Below are 25,871 nucleotides of genomic sequence, written 5' to 3'. Positions count from 1 at the left end.
ATTTGGTTTTATCTTCCGTTCCATGAGAATTTCTTGAAACAAATCTTAGCTACTTTCGTATTTCCGGTTTCCAATCTGCGATCGCTTTCTCGCTCTCAAAGCTAAAGTTCTTTCTTTTAAAAAAAAATACATTAAAATTTTAAAAAAAATATAAGTGGTCTGTTTTCTGCCGAAAGAACGTTAAAAACGCTGTATATGACAAGCGGTCACAAAAATGTTGCGACAATTTTCTAGGATAATATCAAGAGGTTTAAAATTGCTTAGGAATCCATGCCTGAAAATGTCTATAACACGTAGAAGGGGATCCTTGAGAATTTTATTACAAAAAACACGAAGAAAAGAAAGTTTTTACCAAGAAAAAAAAGTTGTTTGAAGGATAAAAAAAGCAGTTCAGTTCAATAATTTGTTACCAGCTTTAAGCTTTTGAGTAAAAAGTGAAAAAGCTTATCTTTCTTAGATAATTCCCAAAATGGTCCTGGACCGTGTCTGAAATGACCCATAACCAGAATATACATAAACTTTCAATTTATTTCTAATATATACTATATTTTCCTGCATCAGAAATGTTAAATAAATTCCTATACTGCTCTAGTATAGGCTAATGACATACTTGCAAAAATATTTTTTTTATTAATTACCCGTCAACGTAAAAAATTCTTTGAAGCATGATTTATCTAATAATACATACCACATCTTGTTTACATATGCATAATCTCATATTACATAAATCTTATTAATACATACTTCCATTCATTAGCATCGATTTGAGGTTAAGATTGCTTTAATGACAAGCATGAAATTACAAATTATTACTTTGATTATAAATGAATTAGTTTTTTTTTGATGAATTGCTTAATTTCATCGTCCAATAAAAATATAGTTTTATGAAAAAGGGTTACATTTTTCGCCTTAATGATTGATTTTTTAAATATATTTGTAACTTTGAAAATAGCAATTATTTATTATAATAAGCCATAGAACGTGATAGAAAGTATAAAAAGGCATTATTATTGAAGTTTCCTGATAAAGGTAATAAATTAAAAATTAAATACCACCCATAGGTGAAGGAAATTACATGATTCAGAGAGAGAATTGTCTGTTTTATAATTAAAAGAAGTATTTTTTAATCGAAATTTATAAGGAAAGATATATGTCTTGAATGAGGTTTGAACAGTTAGGAGATAGGTGTTCGCGTCTTCCATTAAATATATAAACTAGTAGCTTGAAGCAATGAATTACAATCCTTCTTCTTTTTTTTTTTTACTTATATGAACCTGTACTAACAGTCAGCTTGTGGACGGTGATAAATAATTTCTCTTCGATGAACTGATTGTTGGAAGATTTGTAGCATCGACATCTTTTATCTGAGTATAAAGGGAAAAAAACTCAAATATATCAATTAGAAAAAAGCTCGAATTATTTTATTCGATATGTTTTATTGACTGAAAATTTAAATTCGCCTCATTATTATTGTTGTTATATTTTTGATAGAGGAAGTGCTCAGAATACGGAGAATATAAGGTGTCACCTAGAGATTTAATGCTAGGGGGAAAAGAAAAAAACATGAAAAAAGTTTTTTTCTTCCTTTTTTGGTAGCATGTTTCAAATATTGTTTACCAACATTCAAGTTAAAAAGTTGAGAAAATATGGAAAATAATAAATAATAATGACAAGAGAAGAAAAATTACTAAAATTATTTTTTAAAAGCATTTAAAAAAAAATTTCTTATTTGTTATTTTTTATAATTTATTGTTCTAAAAAAAATTACAAATCCGGAAAACAAAATAAAGAAAAGATATAATATTTTTACCAGCTCACACCATTATATCCGTAAAAAGGAGTGCTCTCTAATATTGTATCAATATAGCCAAAACAAAATATATCAGTATAATAGTGTGAGGAGCACACAAAAAAGTTGTTCAAACGAATATATATATATATATATATATATATATATATATATATATTATATATATATATATATATATATATATATATATATATATATATATATATATATATATATATATATATATATATATATATATATATATATATATATATATATATATATATATATATATATATATATATATATATATATATATATATATATATATATATATATATATATATATATATATATATATATATATATATATATATATATATATATATATATATATATATATATATATATATATATATATATATATATATATATATATATAATATATATATATATATATATATATATATATATATATATATATATACAATATATATATATATATATACTATATATATATATATATATACAATATATATATATATATATACTATATATATATATATACTAACAATAGGGGTGCACAACCTTTTTGAGTGAAGGGCCACTTGCACAGCAGGTTGGATAACGAAGGGCCGCACATGTATTGAGACATGTTAATGACAAATATAGTAATGTTTATTTAAACATTAGCGTTCTATTTTTTTTATCAATAAACTTAGTAATATATTTGTAAAAAATTAAAGGTGTTCCATTTTTAGAATTCATTCAAAAGTAAAAAAACTTTTAATTTTTCTTTTCTTACAAAAAAAAATTGCTATTTTTATCATATGAACAATAGATTTATCAAAATAAATAAACATTGAAGAAAAGTTTTTTTTTTTATCATATCATGCAATACGAAAATTCATTTTAGAATTACAAGGCGCATCCAGAAAGTATGTTTCTCAATTTTTTTTAAAAAAAAGAACTCATACTTTCAGGAACATATTTATTGGCAACAAGTACAGCAATATTTCAGCTATTTTTCAACATAGCCACCACCAGAATTGAGACACTTGTCGTATCGTGGGATCAACTTTTGTATCCCTCTGTCGTAGAACTCTGCCGCCTGTAAATGGAATCAGCGTGTGACAGACGTCTTCAGCTCTTCGTCGTTGCCAAAAAGCTCACCGGAGGACAGGAATTTCTTGAGGTGGAAGAAAACATGAAAATTGCTGGGAGCAATATCAGGACTGTGGGGTGGATGATCAAACAACTCTGAGCCAAATTTCGTCAAAACAGCTGCTGTGCGTCGAGCTGTATGTGAAAGAGCATTGTCATGGAGGAGCACAACACATGCAATAAGCATTCCACGCCTCTTGTTTTGAATGGCATGTTGCAATTTCCGCAGTGTTTCACAGTAACGGTCAGCGTTTACTGTTTCACAACGTGGTTCCATTCACAGGTGGCAGAGTTTTACGACAGATGTATACAAAAGTTGAACCCATGATACGACAAGTGATTCAATTCTATGTTGCTATTTTGACAAATAGCTGAAACATTGCTGTACTTGTTGCCAAAAAATATGTTCCTGAAAGTATGAGTTCTTTTTTTAAAAAAAATTGAGAAACTTACTTTCTGGATATGTCTCGTAAATTCTAATAAATAAAAAAAAACTGCTATGCCCACAGAATGAAAGTAGGAAAAAGTTTATCATAATTAAGTCATATAAATTCAAATTAAATATTTTAATTGTAGAAAATTTATAGGTTTTAAACAAAAGCCTAAAATAAAAGCAAAACTGTGATAGTATAGGAAAATAAAATTCAATGCTTATTTTGTAATGTACTTTATTATTTCATTTTATTAATTATTAGATTTTTTAATATCGCAAAATTTTTTCTTTTTTTTATCGAAAAAGATCACTTAAGCAACAAAAAATTGAAATCTAAACTACAAACAGTGAGCAGCTTAAAAATTCACGTTTTCCGCCATTTTATGAATTTCTCAAGTTGCAATAACATTGCATTTAAAATAGGGATGTAACGAGTATTTGGCCCTTCTGTGAAAAATTCAGTTGGTTGAATGATCAGTCAAATATTCGGCAGAATATTCTTTAAAAATGTATTTTTCTAAGTTTTTTTTATTTTTGAATTTTTATATACTTTTTTTTTTAAATTATAATCATACAAGTCAATTTTGTCATTTTTTCGATACTTTGAGAATTGAGAAGGACTTTTTTCCATTTTTTGCTGTTTTCATTATAACCCAGCACTTTAACAGAACATCTCATACTATTAATTTATTATCACTCTTTCCCTGTACTGTAATATAAATAACCAGTAACATAGAAAAGTGTGATTTTCAGTATTAAAGTTTTGTTTCTGGAACTAAGAAAAATCTGTTTTTTCTGTTTTTCTTTTTTTTTTCGGCATTTTTATTATGACTCAGCATTTTTTTTAAAAATAAAGTTGCTAACAAAATTAATTTTAGAGCAATTTTTTTTCTTCTAAAATTATTACAATAAGAAAAATTTAAATTGCGATTTTCAGCATAAGATTTCCATTTAAAAAATTAAGAGCGTTTTTTCTAACTTTTTATTTTCTTTAAATAAAAAGAACTTTTTTTAGACATTTTTATTATAACGCAGTAATTTTTAATAGCATTTCTGTTGACTTAATTCTTTTTTCTTGGCTTTTTCTGGTAATTGGAAAACTGAGAAGTTCAGCTTTAAAATTTTCTTTCAAAAATTAAGATTGATTTTTATGTTCTCTGTTTCGATTTTCGACATTTTCAAAAACGTTACTGATTGGCCTCATTTTTTAGAGTTAATTTATGAATACGTTTTTCTAGGAAATATTATTCTGAGCGTTGAAATTTTAGTTTCAGTGTTGCTATGCTGCTAAAAGATTTTGCTATTTGGCCCCAAGTGTACGGCGTTCAGTCGCTTTTTTTCTTCTTCTTTTTTTGCCGAATATTTGGTTTTCTACCAAATCACAATTCATTACCACATTCGACCAAATCATATTCTTTGCGGAAAAAAACGAAGGAAAAATAACTAGGATTTACGATAAAACTGCACCGTATCAAAAAGTGATTACTTAATTGCGCGATTAAGAATCACGTGTCGTAATAACATCATAGTTAAATAACGGGATCGTGAAAATCATGTGGAAAAGTATAGAAATAATTGGGGGGAAAAATTAGTTATATTTATGCTGAACTCAGCATGAATAAAGCGTGTCAAATGCACGATTTAAAATTTGCATGTCATAATAGAATAATTGGAATTTTTTATGATGCGTGGGAATGCATAGCAATAACTGCCGAAAAAATTGTTAAAAAAGAAAGAATTAAAAAAAAAAAAAATTTACTTATATTTAAGATGAAATCGTCACAAAAAAAGTGATTATTTAAATGGGCGAACTGAAACTCGCATCATAATAAAAATTCGGGATTTTCGAAATCACGTAGAAAAGCGGAAATAACTGTTTTAAAAAAAATCGTTTATATTTACGATAAAATCGGGTTAAAGAAAGCGCGTAAAACGTACATTTACTAAAGAATCTGTTAAAATTGATTGTGTCAAAACATGATGACTTAAAAGTTCGATTAAAAATTGCCATTTTTTAACAAATTTTTATTGTGTTTAGAAGCTCTCGCGGGCCGCACTTCAGTAGTCGAAGGGCCGCAGGTTGTGCACCCCTAACTAACAATATATATATACAATATATATATATATATATATATACTATATATATACTAACAATAAAACTAACAATTTTATAGACATTGTCATATTTTATTCATTATTTATTTTCAGCTAATTGCTTCGGCTCGGAAAGCAAAGGTTTAAAGAAAGAGTTATTTTGAAAAATAAGGTTAAAAATAAGGTTTTAAAAATAAGGACTTATATTAGGTTTAGATAGTAACGACTTTTCTTTTTTTTCCCTTTATCTGAAATTTACATTTCTGTAATTATGATTACGAAATAAAACATTGAACAAGCCTGAACATAAAATAAATAAGGATAAGGAAATATTCACGGGTGATATTCAATTTTTTTTGTTTTACATTTGACCAATTTATGCAAATAATTTAGTATGCAAAGTTATTTTTTTATTTCTATGATTGAGCATTTTGATAACAAACGTAATACTACACTGATATTAAAGTAGAAGAAAAAGAAAACTAGCTATAAATGGCAAAAGAATCAGATCTGGCGAAATCCATCCTATATTCGAATTTCCATTAATTGCACTCTTTTGCATTATAATAAAAAAATTCTAAAAGGATGTAAACTTTAAAAATTAAATTAAAACGGAAACTGAATCTCCCAAAGTTTATTTAAATTTTTTTTAAAAATGTTGGCAGTTTATAAAAGCATCACAAATGAAATAATCAAACTTATTTTTTCGCAAAGAATTCAATATATTATTCCGTAAGTTTTATACATTAAGTTTGAGTAACTGCGCATTATCTGCAAGTACATAGAACTCATAAAATAAGTTAAAAATGTATAGAGAACAAGGAAAAAGATATAAAGATTTCAAGAAGGAGAAAAAAATATTATTAAAAGATGTTTTTTAAAAATTTTCACATTGATTTTAAAAAAAAATTGGAAAATAAAATAAAATAAGGATAAGATATAACCTTGTCTTCAGCTCACACGATCATATCCAAAAAAATAGTGCATTCTAATAATGTATTAATATAGCCTAAGTATAACGTATCAATACAATAGTATTTGTACAATACAATACAATATTACTATGTTTGCTTAGGCTGTATTATCAATGTGTTAAAAAACACTATTTTTTCAATCGCGCGAGTGGATGACGACATTATATCACTTCCTTATTTAATTTTCCAAAAAATTTTATTTTAAATTTGTGAATATTTTTTAAAAACATGTCCTCTGTCATAAATAGTAAATATAATAACAATAATGATATGGCGAATATAAATATTATTTAAATAAAACATATCGAATAAAATAGTTCGAACAAAAGTTAAGAGTAGGAAACTTAAATGCAGAGTAAAGTTTTCAAAGAGACAATGGATAATTTCTATCCCTAGCATATCAGTAAAACATAATAATGAAAACAACTTTGATTTTAGGGCATTAAAATATAATTAAAATCAATCATTTCAAATCATTTAAAGTTTAAAAAAATTACATTTTTAACTAATAATAGTATTAGTTTTTTTTTCTCTATATATAATCTAAGTGTATATAAGACAAATAATTATTGTTTTGAAAATGAATATTTTTTGTAGAAATAGGTTTACTTCATAGTGTACGTGAAGATAATGGTCCGAAAGTGTTCAACAAAGTTGTAAATTAAAAGTCAGATAAAATGGTTCAAACAATGAGTAACAATAAAGAACAATTTCTATTAACACCTTAAAATCAATTGTTTCCTTTCCCAAACTGGACAAAACCAGATAAATTTTGTATTTAATTCGATTCAATAGATTTCAGTCTACTAACCCAAATATTGGTTGCAATTTTTTTTGTTCCTAAATGTTAAAAGAAAAAAAAAATCGGAAATAAAAGACTACGAATTCTCGTGATTGTCTTTTATTTTTATTGTTTTTTTTCACCTCTGACAAAGAAATAAAGAGTATTAGCTTGCCTTCCAAACCACGGTTATTGCTTCAGTCAGTATTTTTTTTTTTTACTCGCTTTCTTCTAACCATTCATTGGAAGAAAGTGAAAGGAGGCCGGAATTCTTTTGCGCATGCGTTCAATCGTAACGGGAGTTGGCCAACACACGAGTACTTCAGGTCGCGCCAACTCTGAAACATTTTTTTATTATTCCGACGGATGTGAAAAATATACTTCCGTCCACGAGTATCGGCAGACGATTTGTGAATTCTCTTTACTGGTGGACATAATGATAATAAGTTCCAAACGATTTTTCTGAACTTGGATGAAATAGAATTTAAGATGTCTTTAGAAAGAACTTTTTACGCTGTACCTTTAAATTATCAAGAATACTGGTACAGATCACTTTGGTGGACTTTTCTTATATTTCTATTAATCACAATTCTGACGTTTTTGTATTTAAAATTGAAATATGTGGATCATACTCTTTGGAATGCTCCTGGTTCCAAAGCTTCACCATTTTTTCTTGCTGCGGTTATAGTAAAAGCTGCTTGTCGAAACCAAATTGCACCTCATAATGTCAGTAAGTACCTTTTTTGTAGCACTTTTTTTCGGAAAAAATTCCAAATAATACCAGGTTTTCGAAGAAGCGAATTTTTTGAATTCAGAAATCCAAAGAACATTTCATATATTTCAAAAATTTTAATATAATTATAATTAATTCACAAATGTGTATAGCATTATATTAAATTTTCAGAGATTAATTCCTTTTAAGACGAAATTATTTTTTCCTTATTTACTTAATGCCGTCAAATATTTTCAATCCTTTATAATCACTGTTTCCACACGGTAATTATGTAGAATTTTTAGGTTTTTATTTCGTTAGCTTTTTAACTAACGATTAGCTAAAAAAAAATTTATTATTGTTTTGAACCCAGTGATGTGTGTTTGAAAACATATTTGCTTTAAAAATTATACGAGTTTTATGTTGACATTATAAAACTCAAATAAAAATATTAATCTAGAATTACTAGGAATGAAAAAAGAAATTTTTAAGAAAAATTATTAAGAAAAAATAACTTGACTTAATAAATTAGTTGACCCAAAACTGAATTCCGCGGTGTAAAGAATAAAGCTCTGAACAACTCAAAAACTATTATGTTATTTAATTTATGTTGCATTCTCTTAAATTAGAAAGGCTACACTGCATCGCTTGCCAACCTTCGAAACTGCTAGTTCAGTTTTTTCATATATCGCATAGCAATATCAGCTTTCTACTCACTACTACTTACTTTCCCCAGTCAGCTTACTATTTTCACCAGTCCCAAAATTCAAATAATATACAAAAATTAAAATATTCAAAATGAAATTATAATTACATACGTATGTTTAGAAATTAAAAATAAAAATTTAAATCAAAAAAGCGTTATTTCGGATATTTTTTCTATTTATTTATTATTTTAATTTCTCTTCTTAAATTTTTAAATGTAACAAAAATTAAAAGTGACTCTAATTCAGAATAAAAAAAAATATTCAAATCGATAAGTAAAAATGGAGAATGAATTTGAAAATTTTAAAAAAGTTGAAACTATTCGGTGGTAGTCATAACGCTTTAAATATCATATTTAATTCAATAGAACATTTTAAATAGAATGTATGTGTTTAAAAATTAAAGCCACTAAGATTTAAATTGGAAAAATACTTCTTTGAAGCTGAATAGAAAATTCGAAGGGAAGAGAGAAAAATGTCCCCATATGGACTAACGAAGAATTTAATTACTCGATCTGTATAGAGCCCTCTAACTAAAATGTTCCTTTCTATGTGAAAGGGAGTTCTGTTACAAAGATGAAAAAAATGAATTTTTTTGCTACCCTTTTCGTGATTATAGGAAAAAAATTAAAATTTAATAACTGAGAATCTAATTCCAAATTTTAGTAAAGGTCAGTAATTTTATCTTTAGTTATAAGAGTACGTGTAAGAAAAAAAAATTCCTATTTCACTGAGATAAGTGTTTCCTTACATCAACAAAAAAGAAAGAAAAATTGTCACTATAAACTATTTAATCATTCGAAGACTAATTATAAGCGTAAGCAAACTGAAGGAACTCAACTCTTCTCCTATATTTAAACTGTTCGTAAATTAGTTTATATTTTATCATTATTAATTTATTTAATATGTAATAAAAAATATATAATATGAGATTGTAAGCCTAACTAGGTTTTATCAGAATAATATTTTTCAAGGTATTATTACTTTTATACCTCCATCACAACTGCTCTCGGTTAAATGTTCTGCTAAATGTTTTTCCTTTTCTAAAATATATATAGTAAAATTAAATAATCCAATTTTGAAATTAAATAATCATAATAAAAATTGGAAAAAAAATCAATTGCTTTACTATTAAAATTATGTTTCATGATCAATACTGTGTAGTTAATTTAATGAATAAAACCATTTTGTTTTTTTAAAAAAATAGGATTTCATAATTTAAGTTTTGCCGTAAATTCCTAATATTACCCTGGTTTTTTTCACATACGTCACATAGGTTTTAAATAAATATTCTATAGCATTACATATCCTATAGCAGTATTCTTAAGAACATTTCTATAACCTATAGCTATTAAGTGTAAAGTAACTCATTATTTCAGTTCCAGTTCAATAAAATGCTTAATCCCCTATTTTTTTTTTAAATGATAAAAAATATGTTTGAAATATTACGAATTATTGTTATTAGTTAAAACAAATTATCAATATGTACTTACTAATTATTTCTAAGATAAATGCATTATTATTTTGCAAATTAAAGGGTTTAATAAAAAAGCATGTCGAGTGGCATTTTAAAAACGGTTTAAAATTTTATATGATATTTATTTGCAAACATTTTGATCTTTGAAAGATTGTCTGAAATATAGTCAGAAAACATTAATTATTTAAATTTTCCAAAGAGTTTTTACTCATAAATCTCTTTTTATCTGAAGTAAATGGATAACTAATTTATTAAAAAAGTCATTAAATAAAATGTTTTTAATGGGTAACATTGTCTTTTGTGGAAATCTTTCTCATATTTCTAAACATTCTAAAATTGTCTGTACAAAAACCAATGAACTGTGAATTTAACATTCAGATAAGCTCTTCAATTGTATCACATTGGAAATGATAGAAAAAATAAGCTTGTGGAATTAAAATACTTACGTAGTTTTCTAGTAAACAATAATATACTATTACGTAAGAGATTAACCTTAAAATGACACCTTTCTTTTTAATGAAATCCATCATAAATATACATTAAAGGATCATTTCTCTGTTCATGCACGAATGATTACTTTTGTAAACAAGCTAATTGTAGGGATTAATATTGGATAAAGTTATCTGAAATGTATTTATTCTAACAAAATTCACCTTTATTAAAACGAAGCGTTTGAAAATAGGTTCAGTTCTGAATAAACTCAATTTCAACACGTAATACAAATCAAAACTGGACCACTTCACGTAATCGTTTTGTTTACAATTTTTCTAATTGCATACCAAGCCCCTAAATAAATACCTATTTTTATGGATGAATAGTTTATGGTTACACATTTTACGTTTTGTAATTTCATTTTTTTTATCACTGTAACAGGGAGTTTAATGGACTGTAACCTTGCAAAGGTTAAAGTGTATTATTATGTGTCATTGTCAGACTTAAGTAAAAAAAAATTACTCCATGATAATGTTGCATAAACTAGTTTGTCTATATAACTATACGGTTTGCACTATATTTGTAAAGCATTTTAAGGAGATTCTAATTAAACAGTGAACTTTATATTTCTGTCGGAGTTGTCTAAGGTATTCACAAAGAAATGAACAAATCTAAAATTTTTTATTTGATTGATTTAGGATTTGTGACAATAATTTGACAATTTTTAGATGTGATTACTAAATTTAGTAACATAATTCACATGCGAAATAAATCTAAATGTGTGGCACTATTGTTTTGAAAAAAAATTATCTATCTTTTATAGAATATTGCATGTTAATAAAAGAAACGAAAATAAAATCGTAAAAATAATTTTAATAATCAAGCAAAAATTTTTTCAGCTGCAATGTAAAAAATTTCTCATCAGATTACGATAAAAAGTGGTGACATTCATAGTGCCGGTACTATTTTCAGTAAAACGAATTTTTCAGGAACATATTACGGAACAAAAAATCTGATATACTGTAATTCTACAATAATAATTACCGTAAAATCACGTGAGTATACGCTATGATACGATACTAGTGAATCATACGCTATCATATATTACGATAAAAATGGATTTTACAGTAAATTTTTGTTACGGATAAGGCACCAAAAGTGCCGGTTTTTTATATTGCAATTTCAATTGTAATTTTTTACTGTGTACTTGCTATCGATAATAAAGCGAATTGTATATTATAAAGGTCTACTTTTATCTGCAATTATTTCTGGCAGTTAAACACAAAAATAGAGTGTACAAAATTAAAAACCAAATGCTAAGGAAAATTTTTTTCGTTTCTGTTTTGAATTTTTGAAGAATATCTTTCACCATCAGCGCAGCCGTTGGTAAATTGGTAATACGCGCAATTTTGATCTTGGTACAGATCTAATTTTCCTTAGTTTCAAATATATTTCATAAATTCTTTGATAAAACTGTGCAATAAAAACAGCTAAGTATTGCTAAAATATATTAACCTTTCACTATTCTGATATATAAAGAAAAGTTGCAAATAAAATTTATTAATTCTATGTCAATTTCACTTCAGTGTGCAATTGTTTCGATAACATCATTTAAACATCTTATTATTACACTCGACGATTTTAAATTTTCCAACATCTACATCCTTATTTTGTTATTGCTGATCAAAGAAGAAGATGAACACAACAGATCATCAGGCTTGCATAATGTAGTTCATCAACCTACGTGACGACATGTATTTCATACGCGATAATGGGCTAAAGAAAATATATTTAAAAAAATGTTAATCAATAGTTTAACTGCGTTAGATTCACGGTTTGTTTTCTTTACCAAGTCAAATCTTTTAGATCAATGTCAATTTCATTCCAGTGTGTAATTACTTTGCACTTATTCAAAGATCTTAAAGAAGCTCAACGATTTTTTGTATTTTTGTACAACTATGCATGCTTGTTTTGTTATTGATCGAAGAAGATCAACATAACAGATCATCAGATTTGCATATTTTAGTTCCTTAACCTAAAAGACGACACGTGTTTCACCCATACACGATAGTGGGCAATTGGCGCTAAGGTTGATTACATTTTTTTTTTCTTTTTTCGCACACTCAGGTTTCCTCGTCTGCCTGACGATAATCGAATACATAAAGGGGATATTCTCGAATGATTTGTTTTTTCTTACATGAAAACCACTTCTGAATAATTCATAAAGCGTATCTTTTAATAGCCATTAAATTATGTTGAGGCAAAGTGTTGGTTTTACACATATTTAAATTCCGATTTTTAACATCGCTGATGAGATGCGATAACAATATTTATTGGCAATTTAACCCATTGAATAATCTTACTAAAAGTTTAGTTTAGTTTAATAGAATAGTTTAAATAGAGTTTTTTGAGTAATTTTTTAACTTCCATTTTGGATGACCCAGGAAACATAAGATCTTCCAAAAATAAATAAGCAGAACATTGCGATAAAAAATTTATTTCATTTTTGTTCAATTTGTTTTTTGTTACCCTTCTCTTTATATTTAGTGTTTTTTTTCTTTTTTCACGGAAAAAAACATTCTGGTAGCTACCGTAGAATATGGAAATGACAAATATTTCTGGTAAAGAAATTAACAAAATTCTGGTAATAAAACCTGAGATATACGATATTTAAAACATTCATTTTGTAATTTGTTCATTCATATGGTAAGGGTTTACTCGAATTCCATTTTATTCGGTTACTTCTGGTTTTCAAAAATATGGTTCTTGCCATGCTCTACATTTTTATGGTATGGTTCGCTATGGTATGGTTCAAAAATGTGCCATGTGTTATGGTATTGTTACCAAACTTGACCACATTTACTAAATTTCATCCCATATTGTAAAATAATATTTTATTGTTAATTTTACCAAAATCATTATCAAAGCACTTCTGTAAAAATTACCGAACATTTCAGTGTTCCCATAGAGGCAGAAAAGGGTAGCTATTATCGTATTCTGATAGTTTTGACCATGCTCTTCCCCATAGTGTTTCTATTTGAAGTAACTAAGCACTGTGGCATTGTTAGGAAAGGAACGACTAGAACAAGCATTTTCGCTTTTTTTTTTTTTTTTTTTTTTTTTTTTTGTAATTTTTACCACTGCATTATGTCAGTAAGCTCTAGAACGAAGTATCGAGGAAAAAAAGCTGTTTGATAGCAAGTACCTATATCAGGAAGTGGCATAATAAAACAACATAAAAGGTAAAATTCAAAAATAGAAAAGATTTTTGTAACTAATATCCAATTATGTTATTTTAAATGCTTAGAAAACAATGAATAAATATATTAAAATTATAACAATTGTAAGTTTTAAAATTTTTCTAGCATAATGTGTATCGCACATATACATGGTGTGTAGAATGAGTAATTTCAAATCCTACTTTTAAAATTTATTCATTTAATTACATAAAATTATGTAAAAAATACTGTTATCTTTAAAAACTCTTTTTGACTCACGAAAAATTAAAATTTTAGTTTGTAAAAATTAAATAAAAATTGTTCATGCAGCGAAATTATTGCGAACATCAATATCGTTTAAAAAGAAAATACAAAAAATAAGTCTTCTTTTAACGTCTTTTCAGATCATCTGGATACACAGTTGTGTGCGAAGTCATGCGTGGAAAAGATAAAAAGATTAATGTTTAAGAACATTCAGCGTCTTTACTTGAATTCGTTATCTCTTCTCTTGCTGCATTTCCTTAAGAAATGCATCATTTTAAATGCGCCGAAATATAATTTTAAATGTGTTGTAAAAAACAGTGCAAACTCTAAAAAAATATTTTGTAACAAAATAATTTCTGCGACAAACATTAAGTTTTGCCTGACATGTTTTAGATCTGTTTCGAATATGTTAAAAAAAAAACGTTTTTAACGGACGTTTAAGCGTTTTTAGGCATAATATCAATGAAAGCACCAATAATATAAAAACTGATTACCCAAATTTTTTTTTTTAAATATTATGAATTATTTTAAAAATCAAGTATATTTTATTTTATGTAAAATATATTATATTAAATTTATTATGTATGAAATATCTTCCCTTTTTTAGATAAAAAAACTCGTTCCTTCCTCATTGTTTCTTGGTTAAAATAGATAGGGTTATCTTTAGAATTAAATTAAATTTTTAATTTTATTTTTTTTTTCAAAGGAAGAAATTTTTTTACAGATACTTTATATTTTTACAGTCCATGTAAACGGGTTTTTTTACGTAAAAAGTAATATAATAATATTTTAAAGCTCGTTCTCATTTCAAAAGTCATTATTCTGTTAAGCGTTTTAAATTTCTAAAAGCGTTATGGGAAGTAATAAAACTAATTCAAAAGAAGCAGTAAATAAAAGTTAATATTTTTTAAAGTCCAGTTTCCTTTTCATCCGCTGGTTCAGGTAACACTTCATTCATGGCAAACAAACATATCGTTAAAATGAACAAAAGAGGCTCGCTTTTTTTAAAGCAGAACATAATGTTGCCTTTGTTCTTAATTTGACTCTACACTGCTTTAAATTGTACTGCATTTCAAAAACACAAGAAAAATAGCCTTTGAGACACTAATCGAGAAAAAAAAAGAAAATAATGAATATTTTAGATTTAATGTGCTAATTTTTATTTCAGTACTACATTTCATTTGATAAACAAGATAAAACAACGTATTATTAGTGTGTAATTTTTAAAAAATCTTGACTATGTCTTAATAATTTCGGAGAAAATGATATTTGTAATTTAACATATTAACATATTTCTTTTTTCAAATCAGAAAACTTCAAATGATATCATTATTTTAGCAATTATTCAAGATAAAAAGTAACTATCTGATGAATTTTTTCGTCATTGTTTATTTTTTAACTCAGCTTATTATTGTTCTTATGCTAGTACTTAATCAAGCATACGTGAAAAGTTGAACTGGAAAGACGTTAAAATACAAAAATTCAGGCACGATTTATAAATTTTTAGACATATGAATACTTCCTAAAAAGGTTTTTTTTCCCATTTTTGAGCTTTGTTATAATGAAATTGCGTGTGTTTTCGATTTTGTGAAATAAATTTCTTTTAGCTTATTAAGGTATCGTATGAATATTATTCAAGGAATCGTATGAATATTATTCAAAGCACACTACTGCAAAACAGTTTCAAAACACTAACTCTTCTTTAGTTTTTAATAAAAAAATTTAAGTAATAATAAACTTTCGCATGATTTTAATTCCTTGTAAGCATATTCATTACATAGTTAAGCATAAATAACATAATTTTGACTTAAAATTTTCCTTTATCAAATTAACCCCCTTTAAAGTATTCGATGATGAATTAATCCGTGAACCGTTAAGTATGCTAAATTTTAGATCCGAAGATATTCCACTTGAAGAAAAAAAAAACTCTGACAAAATTACAGTACTATATGGTAATTATATTTCTTTTAAGAAGAAAAACGAAAAAAAAAAAACATAATTTTGGTGATAAAAGCTAAACTATACGGTATTTAAAATATTCCTTTGTTACTTTTTCCACTCATATGGCAATGATTTGCCTTAAATTCTGGCTTTGAAAATTATAGTTTTACTACAACGCACTTAGTAAAAAAATATAAACCGAACAGTAAATTTAACCAAATAAATGGTTTTACGTTATAGTCTTAGGTATTATGATAAAACTACCAAATTTCACCACATTTATCAAATTTTATTACGTATAATAATAACCATGTTTTATTGCTCATTTTACCAAAATCATTACTTAAGAGCTTCACTAGAAATTATTGAACTTCTTAATGGTTCTAAAGATTATATGGTTAACTTTAACATATTCCGGTAGTTTTGACCATGCTTTGCATATTCATTTAATTACCTCTTACACGCGATTTTGGTTCGTATTATGTTGATCTGATGGTTTAATGCAGGGGTTGCCTAACTTTTTTGATCATCGACCCCTACGTAATTTTTCGAAATCTCCAACGACCCCCATAAAAGTAATTTTCTGTTAATTAAAATAAAACTCTATTAGATACTGTGTTAGTACATTTATTTTATGATTTTGAACATTTATTAAAGTAATAGTGCATAGTGTAACAATAGTTTTATGAAAAATATATTAATGTTGGAATGTAAATACCTTAATATTTATGAAATAATAAGTAATTATAAGTAAGTAGAAATAATAAGTAAAGTAACTACGGATTTATTGCTTCTTAATCAATGACATGGGTGTGCCTGGTGTTTTTTTTCTCTGCAAGGTTCGTTATATTGGATTCAAAATTGGTCAATTTTAATCTTAAATCCCCTCGAAACTCCACATTTAATTTATTTCTGTTCTTAGTTAAGATTGAAAATACGTGACTGAAACCGGCTTCAACCATATAGGAACTTGGAAATGCTATCATAAATGGCTGAGCTATTTCGTGAAGTCTTACATATTTTTGCATTATATTTATATTTGTCCAAAATTTGCTTATTGTCAAATTTTTAAAAAGCGTCTTTGCTTCAAATCCCCATAATAATTCAGCAAGTTCAACTTGCAGGTTGATGTCCACGTTTTTAATTTGAGCAGAAAATGGCACAATAATTCAATCAGAGATGTCAATGTTTTCCAAATCAACAAAATGCAGTTTAAAATCGTCGCTCAATTTTTGAAGATTACCTGTATATATTTCCAAGTCTTCTTTTATTTCTAATTGTCACATATCTGAAAAATACTGATAATCCTTCGACCTATCGACCCTTCCTGTTCGGATCGACCCCCATTCGACCCCCGCTTATGTTAAATAGATCCCTGGGGGTCTATATAGACCACTTTGGCGACCTCTGGTTTAATGCAATAGAAAAATCTCATATCAAGTATATATGAGCAGTGGTGGCTCAGGAGAAAGAGCGTTCGCCTCCCAATGAGGTTTCCCGAGTTTGAATCCCAGTCGATACGAACTCCGCTTCCGGCTCGCACCAACTACAGTGCTGACGAAAAATATCATCAGTTGTAGACGGATCCTGGTTTAGAGTTTCCTTGCGTCAAACTAACCGGTTTCTGGTTTTCCTCTTTATGTAATGCAAATACAGGTTAGTTCAGCCAAAAAGTCCTCTGTGAAGGCAAATTTCTCCCAATGCTTGATCATATAGTTCCCTTGTCTTCTGGAATGGGTTCAAAATTACAAGGCTGCGGAGTTGAACAATTGTAATCGTAAACTTAACATTGGGTCGACTGTTTAACGACCGTTATAGGAAAAAATATCAAAGTGATAAATATAGTGATCCAAACTTTGCTCTGATATTGTTTTGGCAAGGCACTAAAAGCTATATTTATTATTACTAATTTTTTTCACTGCGAAGGTTTGATACAAAAATGGAAGGAAATCAGAAAAACAAGCAACTGCTTCGTGCTTAAATATAAAAACATATGTGTATTGAAATTAATAGGCGATTGTATTGGTAAGCAGATATAGTTAAGTGCAATTATGTGACTTTGTATACTGTCTTCAACTATGTTTCTGTACGCACAGACGCTGTACTTAAATTATTCAGATTTATTTTCCTATTGTATTTAGGCTAGCAACGGATTCAAATAAATAAATAAATAAATAATATATTTTTCCTGTTTCTTCTGGAAACAAAATAATACTATAAATAATTAGCAAATTGTGAAAAAGATAGTCGGTGAATAATAAGGTATAAGATTTCCTGTATATCAATAGGAGTAAATTATTTTTCCAATTACTACAATTATAAAATGTGACACGCAGGTACTTAATTACAAATAACATATATGTAAGTCCAAATAAGCTGATTTGGTTGTGAGTAGATTTATGGTCCGAGTCTAAGATCAAACTTATTTCCTAGAGTTTTGCGATGGAATTATATTTTATTTACAACTATTTTCATTCTTTTTTAATTACGAAGGAACTACACTGAAAAAAAAGGAGAAACATTTTCCTCATACCATTTTACTACGAAATTAAAAAGTACAGTAACATGAAAACAACTATAAAGTTTTTTATTAGCTGTTGGTTAAAAGGTGATGTCTTTCTTTCTATTCCTGTGAATATTTTTATTTATTGTAGACAAAAAAATTCTTGAAACAAAAGAATGAAACCATAAATTCTTCATTGACCTCATCAGATGTTATGTATAGAATGTTATGGTCAAAAGGTCTAACAATAAAAATTAAAAAAAAAACCTATCGACAACAAATTGTGTTTTTATCCTTTGAGTCAGATATATTATCTTGTAAGAATTTTCAGTAACTTTTTTTTTTGTTTTGTCGAAGATACTGCTAGGTATTAGTTTTAAAGGAACGTCTTTACAAATTTGGAAGAAACAGATTGGATGCGTTTGATAAAACATAAGATGTGGTTAAAACTATAAGACTATAATTCGAATGATTTTTTTTAAAATTTTGAGACTAATTTGTTTTAAAAACTATTAAGCTAAGATCTTATTTTTGATTCTTGAAATAATTAATTATAAAATTTATCTTTTTTTGGGTAAAACATAAAACGTTTTTTTAATGCTTGTTTAATTATGAAATAATTATTTTGATTTAATGTTATTAAAAAGCATTTTGAAAAATACAAAAACAAATACAATTTTATAATTTGTTTCTTTCTGTTTCAAAATATCACAGTTTTTCCTAGAAATGTAAAAAAGTCAGGGTACTTAATCATAGAAAATGGCACTTCGAATTTTGAAAGGGGCGATTTGAATTTTTATTTTTTCACTTAGCACTGCAGAAATGTATTAAATTGCGTAATATTATGTAATAACTGAACAATTTTTGAATTACCATCTTATACTATTTTATGTATATATTTCAGAAAATAATTCTCACACGTTACCAAAACATGAGAACAATTTGTAGCTTATAAAAAATAATCGAACGCATTCTAAAATCTCACAATCTCCGAGCATAATTTAAATGATTAAATGATAAACTACTTTAAAAGTTTTTCTATAATTAAAACTGAAAATTATGAAAAAATAAACATTCAAAGGTGCATTTTTTTAAAAAAAATTTTTATTTAAAAATTAAGAAAATTCCTTACCATACCCTTTCAGAAAAAAAAAGAGAAAATTGTAACCAGTTGAGAACAATCCTAACAAAGTAGATATTTATAACAGTAATCAGAATTAAACCTATAAACACAGATAATTTTACCAGTGTTCAATTATTATTTAAGCAGTGAGTTATATATAACTTTTAAAGGAATATGAGTAAAAGGGCAGTATTTTTAAGAGATGTTTTTTTATTTTTATAAAAAGGTTGAAGAGGGAGCATTAATGGGGATCAAAGGTCAGAGCTTGGTGGACCACTTTTCTAAAAACGCATAGGGAGAACACTGTAATAGGTATAAGTGTGGTTTTAAAGCATAAACCAAAAACAGTGTTTTCATCTCAGAAAAAAAATGGGTGAGAATTTCTCACCCTTTCTCAAAAACAGGGTGAGATTTCAAAAAGTTAAGTGAGATTTCAAAAATTAAAAAAAAAAAAAAAAAACACAAAGAGACTTGAAAAAATTTTTTTTTTAATTATAAAGAATTTTTAACATCTTCTAATTTTTAAAGCATTGAATATTTTTGCTGCATCATCATATGGAAAATGTTCTACATCTACTTTTTCATCAGCTATTCTCATTAGGTTGCTCAAATGCGTATTTGTTTCGTTTTGATCGTTTCTACCCACATTTGTTTCATTTTCATTTGTCCGTTTCGGAGTAGAAGATATTAGCTTTACAAGGTATTTGTCCATCTTACAATAACGAGCAAAAAATTTGAACGTCTTACATGAAGAAACCTTACCTACGATAAACACGTGGTTGCAGAGAAATGCGTTCTAAAAGAGGTTCCGTGGTTCGGAAGGATGGTGTTCTGTTGTTCGAAAAGGTTCTGAACAATACTGGTAAATAGGGAAGCTAGATAGTGGGGCAGATGTTGAAAATAATAAAAGATCCAGGAAGAAAAGTGAAACGGATTTTATTCTAAATGGCGCAAATGAGAAATTTTTTTCAAAATGCGAGAAATTCGCGAATTTTAAAATTGGTTTATAGAATGCGCGAATTTCTCGCGGTGATCATTTTTTAATGCGAGAATATAAAAAAATATGCGAGATTCTCGCTTTCTCGCGCTGTAGTGAAAACACTGCAAAAACAAAGAATAGGCAAAGTGCATAGAAGAAAATGCAAATGGGAAAGAACGTGATAGTACCGTTATCATACTTAAGTAGGGAATAAACTGCTAATTAACTTATGAAGCTGTTTTCTGAATCCGGCTTTAAGTCACCCACTAGTCACACACTGTCAAAACTTTCTCGGTAAAAATGATTAAATTGGAAATTATACAGTCAAATAACCATAAAAAAGATGATATTCAAACTGTTAAGTATTAGTCAAAACGTGTACTGTTTGCTTCCAGCTAGTGCACTTTTTTAATCTAAATTTTATCCTCTCCAACTAGACCCACCTGATGAAGACATTTTGTTTCGTGCAATTGTGTCTATTCTGTAGCTCGTAGGGCTAAACGGTAAATCTCATGACCCATTGAACAGGGGTTCGAATCCCAGCGTTGATACATTAATATTTATTTCAACACATGAAAAATTTCTAGTGACCTACACTTTTCAATTGGTGACTTTCGACTATTAGAAGACGAAACTATCCTTCACGCATAAATGACGCAGCATCTACAGAACACCAATATCAGTTTATTTTTATGATTTAGAAACTATAGTAGTTATTAATGGTTTCAAAACAGTATAGTTTTGTATTCACAGTTTCTTAACTATGACAGTCGTAAGCGGCTTCAAAACCGTAAATATAAAGAAATTGTGAGATTGTGGCACGCTAACTAAAACATATTAGTTGTCATTTTTTTGCGGACAATTTTCGTAAAAAATCTATATGGGTTTAAAATACTTTTTTCGTTAAAAAAAAAACCTAATTTCTTCGTTTTTGTGAAATTTAACATACCAAAGGAGCAAAAAATTTATTTCTCAGGTTTTGCATCCAAGAAAATATTTATTCAAATACAAAAATGATCGTGTATGTTGCTCGTTTTTTTTTTTTTTTTTACTTTTTAGAACTTTGTGAACATAATTTAGCAAGTGCGTATCAGAAATTTTCTCGAAGAAATTTTCCGATTTAACTTTTTGAAACCATTCATTTTAACGAAATTATGTGCATCTGTAAATTTTAAATTTAAAATGTAAATATCTCTTCTCTGGTGGTTGCAGCAGACAAACCACAATTCTCTCACTGAACATTTTGTGTGCTACTATGTAAGTTTTAATACCAACCTCTTTTAAAGTTTCAAATCTTAACAATTAGATATCTGTCGCACATTAAATGTTTAATACATAGGTGCACATTAAAGTTATTGTAGCCAGAATTTTTTAATATGCAATTAAATATTTTTAAAAATCTACTTCTTATTTTAATTTGTAATTCAATACTTTTGTTTTGTACGATTTGATAAAACTCTGACAGTAATATTTAAAGTTCCTTCAAACATAAAAGAGTCCTATATAAAATTTTGATAAAGTTGCGGCCCCCGGCCTCATGTAAGTTGGACACCCCTGGTGTAGAGTCTATAAGTGATTCTTAGGTCTGTCTAGATCTAAAATAAAACATATATATATATATATATATATATATATATATATATATATATATATATATATATATATATATATATATATATATATATAATATATGTGTGTGTATATATATATAAATATATATATATATATATATATATATATATATATATATATATATATATATATATATATATATATATATATATATATATATATATATATATATATATATATATATATATATAATATATGTGTGTGTATAAGAATTTGTTAAATATAAGCACAGTAGAGTCAACTAATCAACTTTTCAAAAATTAGCATTTTTCTCAATAGTGAAAGAGATTAGCATACGGAGCTACTTTTTTTCCTTGTTAGAGAAACTTCCTGTCCAGTTAAAATATGTTCCTGTCCAAGTAATTATTAATACACGAACATCATGAACTTATTAGTGTTTACTTAATAGTCTTTCGTTACGGCAATTAATTAAGTACTTTAACCCTTGTTCGTTATTGATTAGTATCAATTTTGAAAAGAAATTTATCAAAAGACGAGAGTAACTTGAAGAATATGCGAAGATTTCGTGAACAAAATGAAGATGGCTCATGTAATTGATAAAAGAGATAGTTTAATGCGTGCTGCGAATATGTTAAAGCTTTTTAAAAGCGTTACGTTTGATGAAATTATTAAATGATTATGTGGTGGTGGAAAACATGATATTATGTTTTTGAATGGATTGTAAAATCGTGAGCCACAAAGTAACTTACTTGATTAAAAACTTCATTCGCTTCAAAAATATACAAATTGGAAATAACAGCCGACAAGTTTCAAGCCTTTTTTTTAATAAAAATACCATTTTCAAGTCTTGCCAGACAGGAATGAGAAGAAAAGGAAGGTGATTTGAAATATAAAACGAGAAGAACGTTTTATATTTCAAATCAGAGAGGAAAGGAGAGGAGCCAATAAAAAAATAAAGGTGGGAAATAAAACAAAACTTTAAAAAAAAAACTGATAAAAGAATTGATGAAGGCAAATCATTGTAAAATGCATTTCCGTGTGCTATGGAGAGATGGTGAGAAACTAATGTCGTTAACAAAGGAGTCAGTATTCATATGAATGAAAGAAGATTCCAGGGCATCAAGATGAGCTGATGTGTGACTGGAGTGGCAATATCTTTCGCAGTGTCGAATTGATATTGAATTTAGATTTTATTCTCTTGATCACTTGCTTCCAACTGTAAAAGTTATAATACCCAACACCTATATATATTTTCATGTACTCACTTTGTATGAATGTATAGGATCTTTTGTTGAATTGTTTCCAAATTCATTTGAAAACTTTTTCCAACTCGAAAATATACAAAGACTGACTGTTAGTGCCTTCATTCGCTGATAGCTTTGAAATTTAATGTTTTAAAATATTAATAAATATTCTATTGTTAAATAAGTTTAAATTATGATTTTAAAAATGTATTTTATGTCCATTTACGAATTGCATTCTAACTCTTTTTTTTTAAAAATAAATAATTGACTTTTTTTTTAAAAAAAATTTACAATTTAGTTTTTAAATAATTAGTAAGACACAGGTGTAAGTTAAAATTTAACCGTATTTGAAAAAAGTTTTTGCGATGAAATGGTTTCATTGGGTTCGATCTAGTCTGCAACCTAGCTATATGGTGTACGTGCATTGTGATATGTTTGCTTTTTAAGCCAACTTTGCACACTGCCGGACAAATAATACAAATTGACGTAATTTTAAGAATTTGAAAAAAAATGTCTGGTTCTAAAACCAGATAGTTCACATACATTTCAAAATAATAATAATTATTATTATTATTATTACACAGACTTACAGACAAAGCTTGCATTATTTGGTGCCAGAATTTTTTTATTTAAATTCGACTCGTTGTGTTATTGCTATTTTAAACAGGCAAAGTGTTTTTTTCAGTTATGTAGCTCCTGATTAGAAATTTAGAGACTCTTCATAACTAAATTGACAAAAATGTCAATTTTTCAAAAGAAAAAGTATCTTATGAAGTAGGTTAAAGTAGTTTCAACTTTAAAACAGTATTGTACAATCAAATCTAAAAAACATACGGAGAAAAAAATTCTGGTAAAATAACTGTAATGTATAGTAATGACATTCCTGGTAAAAAATTTTTTTTTTTAAAAAAACTATAATTATATATAAAACTATAGAAATATAAAGCTATAAACTATTTGGTTTTATATTTATAATATAAAACCAAAGTATACGATATTTAAGCCATTCATTTGGTAATTTTTCTGTTCATGTGGTAATGGTTTATCGAAAACTCTAGTTTTCAAAAGTATATTTCTTTTTTTCAAGCATTTAGTAAAAACACAAAACTGAAAAGTAAATATATCCAAATAAATGGTTTCTATGCCATGCTCTTAGGTATAATGATAAAATTTTTTTCAACTTGCACCAAAAGTTTCAATTCTGTATATTTTGCTCACTATGTTCAATGCTAATTTTGTGCTTATCATTTAAGTGTAACTAAGCTAAATCAACTCAAAAAATTGCTCAGAGTCTTAAAAAATACACATGTTATAGAAACGAGTTGAAAATGTACTTCCATTTAAATTCAAAATATATAGTTGAAATTGGTGTAAAAAAGGTGTAAATGTCAAGCATCCATTATAAAGGGCGATTAGTTTAGTTTTGAAGTTTGTTAAGTTTTGAAATATACACTCTTTAGAGTGTATACTTCAAAACTTAACTAAGCTAGTCACCTTAGTTAAGTTGTAAAATGGCTAGAAAATAGAGATGGTGCAAAAATACTATTACGTAAAATTACTGTCTGGTAAGATACTGTTGGTTTGTTTACTTAACTGTTATTGGGAAAAATAGGGCTTTCAAATTTTAAGTTAATATTCTAGATAAATTTTAAATCACGTAAAAAAAATCAGTCAAAAGCCATCGGCCTTCATTATGATAGTTGTAGAGTCAAACAATTTATACTCTTTTAAAAAAAATATTGAAATAACTGACAAATAAGTGGGTTTTTAATCGCTTTTTTATTTCAAACTTAAGATGTTATGATGAGCATTTTCTTTCAGAAGTCTTTCTTGTTTACAATGTTTAAAATCAACTGCTTTATATGGTCAAAATCAAAAAAGAAATAAAAAACGAGCCTGTTATTCTAGTTTGTTTTTTTATTCAATTGTAAAACATAAAACTTATCAGGGTGGAAACCTATAGAATTTTACTTCTTTTGAACAGCAGTATCAGTTTTGTTCTAGTATTTAAATGAGATAGTCATACAGGTTATTGTTTTTTTTGTTAGTTAGAATTTTGGCTAAATGATATTGGAAACAACGTATTATTATAATTTCGTTTTGTTATTTTCCAAGTATCGACATATTTCTTCATTAATTTTGTTTATAAAACCTGTTTTAGCTAAAATTTTTGACTTACTAATACATAATTTTGGTCACTAAAAATACATCACTTTCATTTAATTTCACCATGAGAGCGTTAAACTTCATACAGCAAAAGTTATATAAATTAACGAAAATAATACAACAAAATTAGTTTAAGTGTGAAATTCTGTTTATATATTCTATGAGCATCTTATTAATTAATCAACTTCTTTAAAAAAATTAACTTCTTTAAATAATTTAAAAACAAACTAATGCAAAGAATGAAATAATTAATTGAAGAATGAAGAGAATAATTTAAAAG

At 26.9% G+C, this 25,871-nt stretch overlaps 1 protein-coding gene and 1 long non-coding RNA gene across 2 annotated transcripts in view; one reads left to right on the top strand and one right to left on the bottom strand.

Moving 5' to 3' along the window:
- LOC139425706 (uncharacterized) overlaps positions 1-25,871 on the bottom strand; it is a 148,800-nt gene that overhangs the window by 10,213 nt on the left and 112,716 nt on the right. The gene's annotated exons all lie outside the window — the stretch shown is intronic.
- Positions 7,560-25,871, top strand: part of LOC107441955 (cytochrome P450 4c3) — an 89,267-nt gene continuing 70,955 nt past the window's right edge. Inside the window, exon 1 of the mRNA XM_071181412.2 lies at positions 7,560-7,965. Within this exon, the coding sequence (XP_071037513.2) occupies positions 7,725-7,965 (241 nt within the window). The 5' untranslated portion in view covers positions 7,560-7,724. The remainder of the gene's footprint in view (positions 7,966-25,871) is intronic.

Source organism: Parasteatoda tepidariorum, chromosome 8 (assembly GCF_982258835.1).
Source record: "Parasteatoda tepidariorum strain Cologne lab strain chromosome 8, Ptep-v5.0, whole genome shotgun sequence".
In the NCBI taxonomy this organism is placed as follows: Eukaryota; Metazoa; Arthropoda; class Arachnida; order Araneae; family Theridiidae; genus Parasteatoda; species Parasteatoda tepidariorum.
Note: the sequence above shows the minus strand (reverse complement) of the source record. Positions and strands in the feature narration are given on the sequence as shown.